General features: G+C 40.9%; 1 protein-coding gene across 1 annotated transcript in view; it reads left to right on the top strand.

Moving 5' to 3' along the window:
• Positions 1-1742: 1742 nt before the first annotated feature.
• Positions 1743-8240, top strand: part of CCHR12.PART0H7orf50 (chromosome chr12.part0 C7orf50 homolog) — a 1151581-nt gene continuing 1145083 nt past the window's right edge. The window contains exon 1 of the mRNA XM_044088921.1: positions 1743-1895. Coding sequence (XP_043944856.1) covers positions 1743-1895 — 153 coding nt within the window. The remainder of the gene's footprint in view (positions 1896-8240) is intronic.

Raw genomic sequence — 8240 nt, 5'->3', positions numbered from 1 at the left:
AATCAGTATTATTTTATGCCAGCCCACATATCAGATGATCTGTTGGATTAATTTGCAATGACTGGTGCCTTTTTGCCATGCATAGAGTTGTCTTTATTTTATTTTTTATTGACTGGGTTAATCCTACTAGGCCTGTAGCCTCTTTTCAGGTTAGACCTGATGTGATATTTTTACTGCTAGGGGAAATTTAACCAGGCTACTTATTTTGATAGGTGCCATATGATCTTTTACATCCAACTGAGCTACTTCCAACTCAAGCAAATGGGATCCGCGGTTTGATGTCTCATTCAAAGGACAGCACACTCAGTAGTGCCACATCCCCTAATACTGTATTTCAGTTCTAGCAATTTAAAAATGATTTACCCTATCATGGTGACTTCTAGTTTCCTTGTGCAGCTATTAAATACGAGTTGTTCAGGCCACCCTGATAGCACAGCTCTTTAATTTCCATCTGCAGTGCTGGTGACCCAGGTTTATGAAATGGCAGGCTAGGGTGGGAGAGTTGAGGTCCCAGTGCCAGAGCTGCTTCTTTGGACAAAGCGTTAACAGGTAGTAAGCACAAGAAGGACTCCTACTAGAATCAAATGATCTTTGCTCTGTGGTCTTGCCAAGTATGAACATGTGCATGTTTGAAAAGTGGCCAGGTGCCAACACTGTATTACACAATCAGTCTCCCAACTGGGGGACAGGAAAAGGGTAAAGTTTCCTTGAGCCCTTGGATGAGTCCATAGGACAGATATTAGTTCTAAGACAGGGCTGATGAAATAAAATAGATTTTGGAACCTTTGTGAATATATGCTAAGACAATGCAAATTACCCCAGTTGGGCTATAATAGTGTGTAGTTAGACTCCTTGTGTACCTGATGACAGAGTGGTGGAAGAAAGCTTGAAAAAGCTGGATCCATTTCTTGCAGAATGTACTGATTATACTACTGAGCAACCTCTCTTGCTTTATTGCATAACTATGGGATTTTATACACTTCATATCAACTCTGTGCCAAATATGAGAAATTACTGCTTTTGTAATTGACATGTTGAGGAATACTTTAATGTAGGTCCAGTCCAGCTTTTATTTTCACATTTTATTAGTTATTGTTGAAGGCTTTTTAAATGAGAATGGATATTTGCTTTTCAAACAGTTTTGTCGTTAGGCCACATTTCTTCTTTGTCAAAGAACAAATTCTCTGACATCATAATTACCCATTTGGTAGCAGATGCCGATGTCACAAAAAAGCATTAATTAATTCAGTTAGGCTATACTACAAAGGCATATGAAATCTAGGCAATTCTAATGGACCAAGATAATACATTTGTAAAGATTTCTTTAACTAATGAATGTGAAAAAAATTGTTAAATATTAATGGAGTATGCATAGAATTTTTGCTAATTATTATTTACTAACATTTTTTGGTAAAAAAAAACTTGACTGTGTAGCTGCTCCAGCATGTCAGTGTCTTTTTTTTCTATCCAACATGTGCTTTGAACCACTCTGCATATTGAATACACACACTGCTGTATGCAGTAACATACTGTATGAGCTGTAATTTAATCTGCCTTCTGGGATGCCAGGAATTCTGCACATGTCATACAGCTGTGTTTCATCATTCTGTATAACTTAGTGACACACTACATGTACTACACCCTCACCCTTTCTGTTGTAATTTGCTAGCATTATTCATAAAAAAAAAATCAACTGCCATTTAGCTAAACAGTTCCTGCTGCAGAACTTGAGCACGTGACTTATGTGGACAGTACTTGAAACTGCATTTCAGAACAATGCTGACCTGTACTTACTACAGATGGTACTGTTGGAATACAAATTACATAGGCAGTCATACAGACATCTAGGGCATAAAACGGAGAAGATTGTTGTTATTTTGAACTTACCTTTCCAGGTGGGTTTATTCAGTTTTGCTTGCCTTTTTTGTATATGAATTGTATTTGCCCATGAATATTTTTCAATCAGTTTTGCTTGCCTTTTGTATATGAATTGTATTTGCCATGAATATTTTTCATTGTCATCTCCCTTTGCTGTGTCTTCTGGATTAGCTTTCAGAGCCGTCATTCCTTGAAACTGGATATGGTTTCAAGTTGTTGCTAACACCTACCATAAATGACTTAATACCATTCTACTATGCTTCCTTTGTGGCAAGATAGTATTGTGCTCTACACCTGCATATGTCTGTCTAAACTTATTCAGTGTTATTTTTAAGGTTACCCATGACTTTTTTTTTTTTGTTATGCATTTATCTTCGTAATGCCACTAGACAGAAGCGCCTCTTTTCAGAGACGTGCCAGCATCACAGTCAAGTTAAGTAACTCACTCAGGGTTACATGCTTTTAAGTGGAGGCTTTGAGAACCAATTGTTAGCAGTTGACAGCCTAGGGATTTTGTGCTGTACTGTCACCTCAGGTGTGGAGAAGCTTCGGGGGTGGGTCAAGTTCTGCCCAAGGAGCAGGCTTAGATTTCCACAATTATTCTTTATTTTTTTTTCTGCCATAGATCAGTGTGGAAGGTATGTAATAGTAAACCTATGCATGGTGTAGTCATAGAGTCTCTTTCATTTCAGTTGAAAGTGTGTCAGCACTGATCATCCATACAAAAGTGATATCCTCACCAGCAAGACCATCTTTTCCAAGGCAGAGATGGGTCTCTGTATATCTCTGCTTTTCTTCCCCAACCTGACTTGATGGCATTGTTTTTAATATCTTGACCACTGTTCCATTGTGGGCCAGTCAGCTTGTGTGTGGTTTTCTAGAAAGAGAACCTTTAAGAAAGCAAGTACTAGATGTCATACATAAGGTGGCCTTTTTTCTGTATAAGAAACTATCCATAACTGTAAATTGCATTTGCTGCATGCATATCCATGTCAGGTTGTAACAGAGTGAACACTTTTTAGCTGCTTTCATTATGGTAAGGCACTGACTCAGCAAGTAGCTGAATATTAGGGTGAACTTGATAAGTGACTCTACTAGCTAAATGCTCATAAGTTGTCCTGTGTTGGGAGAAACTCTTGACAAAGCCTGCATGCATGAAATATTTAAGGCAACTTTTAAGCTGTATTTCGGTAAAGAGAATTTGCTGTACATGATCCTATAGTCAAGTAACTTGCAATGGTATGGGCATAAATAGGGACCCTTAGTTACTTTAATTCATATTTTTTTTTGTTTTTCTTGAAATGTTACCCATATATTTTTGAGCTACTGTTACCTGTGTCACATAAAGAGTATTTCAGAACGCCTTGTGCAGAACAGTTGGTATTCATAGTACTCTGAATACCTGTGCTGTACAGCTGGTACTCCTAGTAGTACTGTAGTACACAGGTAAACTAAGCAGTACAGCTTTTACTCTAATAGTATGTAGTACACAGAATAACCTGTACCAATACAGCTGGTACCCCTAGTAGTACTGTGGTACACAGAATAACCCTGAGCAGTACAGTTGGTACTCCTAGTAGTACTGTAGTACACATAATAACCTCTGTTGTGCTTGCACAGCTTGCCTCCTGGTAGTACTTCAGATAACCTGAGCAGTATAGCTGGTACTCTTACTCCACAGATTAACATGCACAAGTACAGCTTTCTCTTAAGTAATAGTACTGTAATATTTCAGCTCAAATAACCTGTGCAGTGCAGCTTTTACTCCTAATACTACTGTAGTACTCACAGTAACCTGTGAAGTACAACTAGTACTCCTAACAGTACTGTATTTTATTAACTGTTATTGCAGTTTTCTTAATTTTTGCTGCACTTAGCCTGCCATCAGTCCTTCCAACACCAGTGAACCTGGACAGAAAAGTGTTGCAGAATTTTATTTTATTTCATATTCAGTTTCCTTTATCATGAGCGGACAAGGTGAGCCACTGTGGCGACCTAACGGGAAAAGCGAGAAAGAAGAAGAAGAAGATTCAGTTTCCTTTATTTTTAAAGAAAATCTTTGGTCTGTAGTTAGGATGTGGAACATTTAGAGTCATGCCCTCTTCTAAAGATCTGTGTGCACCCAACAGAATTTAAGAACACTGTTGTTCTTCCCATTAGAAGCAATAGGAAGTATGTTTAACTGCTTGGGATAAACTTCTAGAATGCAACATAACTGGGTAAATCCTTTTAGTTGATAATAAAATTGTGAGGTAAAGTTGTTATCTGAAGGTACAGTTTGTTCACTAATGACCCAGAATGTTTTCCTTAGTCTAGGTATTTTCTTTCACTAGCACTGTGTAGCATGTAGGTTGCACTGTTGATGCCCTCTCGTCCACAGCATTTTGACACCTTCAGACAGTCTATGAATTTCAATGCATTAAAAGTTATATTTTGAATGAGGTAGGCACAGTGACACAGCAGGTAGTGTTGTTGCCTCACAGCAAGAAGTTCTCTGGTTCAGTTCTCGGCTGGGATGCCTTCTGCACTGAGTCTGCACATTCTCCTTATGTGTTTTCTTCAGGTGTTGCAGTTTTCTCTCACATTCTAAAGACATGCAGGAGGTTAATTGGACATAAAATTGGCCATAGGTGTGAGTGGGCATGTGTTTGTGTGGTATGAAGAATAACCACAGCAGAGCTAGCCATTCCACAGTGTCACATAGGGTCTAGATGATTGCCACTGTTGAGTGACACCCGACCCCATATGCAAAAAATGAGGAAAAGGAAATGTGGATGGATGGATGTTAAACCAAGGTCCCATCTGCCTGAGTTGGTTGTAGCTCAGGTAGCTGTAAAATATGTGATGGCACTTATCACAGAAAGTAGAGGAAATTCTCTACCTGACATTCTGACTAAATTTCCTCTCATCACTATGGCTATTGCCATGGGTATCCCCTAAATATTAGTCCATGTTTAGTGGAACTAACCTGGTCAACAAAAGTAAGTAAAATAGATATGAAAACACTGTAAATACTGTAGTCCGTTTGGTAAAAAATGAGTAAGCAAACACATCTTAGCAAGTCTGGACAAGTTTTTTTTAGGAATGCACTGCTTATAACTGATCACTAGCTGCTTTAAATAAAGGTTGTATGCCTTCAGATTGCATGACCTCCACACAAACAGATGCAGTGACTACATTGTCACTATTTGTACTTGTAATATTTTGTGTAAAATTCATTGCCTTTAAATGAAATATTTTGTACTGCTTTTCTTTCTGTTGACTGACATTCTTATAGGATCATAGGAGGTTACTAGGCTAACGACACCAGGACCCTTACATGCCTAGCCAAGTTCAACCAGTGTTCCCAAGGGTGTCTGGTTCAAGCAAGCACTGAAATCAGCATCTATTGCCCCTGTCCAAGAGGGCACAGGTGGAAGTCCTGGGGTGAATTTCAGTTTTCCACCCAGTTGTCAAATTATGCTTAAATAGAGACCCAGCGAGGGGCTTTGTTTAACAAGAATAGGAAGCTTGTTCCGAAGGTGGGGCAACCTCTGTGAGACAAATATGTCTCTAGAGCAAGTTCTGTTGATGTCATATACCAGGTTTAGGTCCTTTGGTGAGTGCCATGTGTGCCATTTGACTTGCGAGTGTGCAGCATTTCCATTAAAAGCTGGGTCAGAGATTGCTCTATATGTAAGCCACAGGTCATCTGTGAGCAGTCTGTACGACCTAAAGTAAAGTGACAATGATTTCAGTCTGTGCACATAAGACAGACTTGAAGACCCTGAATTTTCTTTGTAAGGAACCTTTGTGGCCTCTCCAATTGCTGCAGGTGTTTGAAAAGGAACATACCAAAGGGAGCATGATGAGGGTAGAGTACAGGGGCATTATAACCTCTTCTTTTCTGGAAGCAATGCCCTTACTTATGAGATGAGCAATATAAAATGCCTTTCTTACCACTGTGGAGACATGGTGATCAAAGTTAAGATTGCTGTCAACCTCTGTGCCTATCTCTGTCTCCACTGACTGTGTGCTTAGGGTATTGCTATTGATGTGGTGGTTTGTAGGAACATCCCCCTTGCCAAAGGGGATGACAGTGCATTTTTCTGCATTAAGTTTAAGACCATGACTTTGGCACCAGTCATATGTCTACATAAGACATTCTTGAAGGCTGCTGGCATTGCTAGGGGGTTTCAGTGATCGCACCCAGTTTTCAGCCATCAGAAAACTTTGTCAGCCACAGACCTTTAGTTTTAGCCTGTACTTGAATAGATTTGGAACAGTAGGGGTCCCAGAACTAATCCCCGTGGAACACCACTGGTTATGGTTCTGCTGGAGGAGGTGGAGTCCCCTATTTTGACCGTATGTATTCTATTGGTGAGCCAGTTTGCAACCCACCTGACAATATATGGATTGATACCCAGCTGGGTGAGTTCATCAGTTATTCTTGAGTGGGGGATTGTGTCAAAGGCCATGGCTAAGTCTAGGTAAGCCGTATGTATAGATTTGCCCTCATCTAGGGCTTTGGTGACTGTCTCGAATAAGTCCACCAAGCGTAACAGGCATGATCTATCCTTGACATAGCCAAACTGAGTGGAGTTGAGCTTTTGGAGATTTCCTATCTTTGTTAATAAGATCCATGATAAGTCATTCCATGGCCTTGCAGTTAAGGCTGGTCGAGCTAATGGGTCTATAGTTCCTGCGGTCATGGATACACCCCCTTTGTGCAAAGGGATGATGGTAGCTGTTTTCCATTCTACTGGGAAAAAGCCAGTCCTTAGGCTGTGATTAAAAGAGTGCCCAATGGTGATGCCAGTTCCTGTTTTAACTCATGTAGAACACAGACTGGGATGTTGTCTGGTCCCACAGAGCTGTGTTTTTGGCCTTGAAGAGGGCATTTAAGACCTGCTTTTGAAATACTAGGTGGGGAACAGGTGTTAGGGATGCTTTGGGGTATATGTGGTGGGGACAAGGGGTGAAGTTTTCACTGAACCTGTCAGCCAACAGGTTTGCTATATCCACAGATTCTGCATATGTGCATATTAAGAAACAATGGTTCAAGCAAATCTAGGCCTTACCTTTGAAGTTCGATTGTAACTAAAGAATGCCTTGTGGTTATCCTTTGTTAGGGAAGCTAATTTGGATTCGTAGCTTCTCTAACTAAGGATAACCACAACATTCTTAATTACATCCATAACTGTACATTAGTATTTGTATATGTACTATAATTTTGCAAGCATAAAACAAGGGTACCTGACTCCAGTCAAGTATGCTTGATTTTGCGCCGAAATATCTGAACACTATGTTTATGTATTATGCCTAAATGGATTTGGCTGTCTAGTTTGTGGGCACTGTACAGAACTGATCTGTTTTCTTCCATCAAATAACTCATACCCATTCAATGAAGAACATCTACTCTCCTTTAAATAACTAGATGGCCATTGTGGGATACCATACCATACCATATAAAAATAAGTCTTAAGAGCTGCAGTCCTTTTTACACAGGTTTGTACAGCTTAGGTCATGTAGTGCATTTTAGCACTGGAAGAAAGCTTTGAATAGCTGCCTTCACTGTCTGTAACACTTTTAGATCAAGCAATTTCTTATTCTGTTAAAGCATGAGAATATCAAATGGCAAGGATATTTAAATTTCCCATGGGCAGCGGATTTCCCCTCTGTCCTGGCCAACATTATCCCCTGCAGTCATCTAAACAGGTTACTGTAACTATATTTCCTGGAATATGTCTGAAATGAGCCACTTTGGCTGCCTGTGAGTAATGAAGTAGTGGAAACTGGTCTTCCACCCGTTTCTCTTTCCCTGATCCGGCCTTCATTTTGGGGTACATGGATCTGAGGATTTTCGGAGCTGGGATTCGGCGACGATGGTGCCACCAACCTCGACTCCTGTGATTACCTTGAGTTCCTCGGATCCAAGCAGCTCTCGGGGCAGAGGACTGGGAGTTGGACCCGAGGGGATGGATGTGTCTTGGTTCCGACCTTGTCGGATCCAGGCCATTTCTTGAACAGTGGCTACCCTAGCCTCGGCCCCGATCCTTCTGACCGGACCAGGGAGAGTTTCCTCCTTGTTGGGCTCTAAGGAGTTATGCTGTCACTCAGCGTTCATCGTGGTGTAGAGGGATCTCTCCTAAGGATCGAGACCCCAGCCTATTCCTTGGATTCCACCTAGGCTCCCATGGATTCATTTGCGACTCCCTTAATCTTATCTCAGGGACAGCCCATGCTCCTGGAGGAACTCCCCGCTGCTCACTAGCCCTCTTAAGTGAGTCCCACTGAGGAGTGGCATCGTAAGCACACATGCAAAAGGAGGCACTTGGACTCCCCTGAGTCCCTTACTGAGGACACTGATTTGGATGAAGGAG

This window comes from Protopterus annectens, chromosome 12.part0 (genome assembly GCF_019279795.1).
Source record: "Protopterus annectens isolate FY-2018-M chromosome 12.part0, PAN1.0, whole genome shotgun sequence".
NCBI lineage: Eukaryota > Metazoa > Chordata > Ceratodontiformes > Protopteridae > Protopterus > Protopterus annectens.
This window is presented reverse-complemented; position numbering and strand designations above follow the sequence as displayed.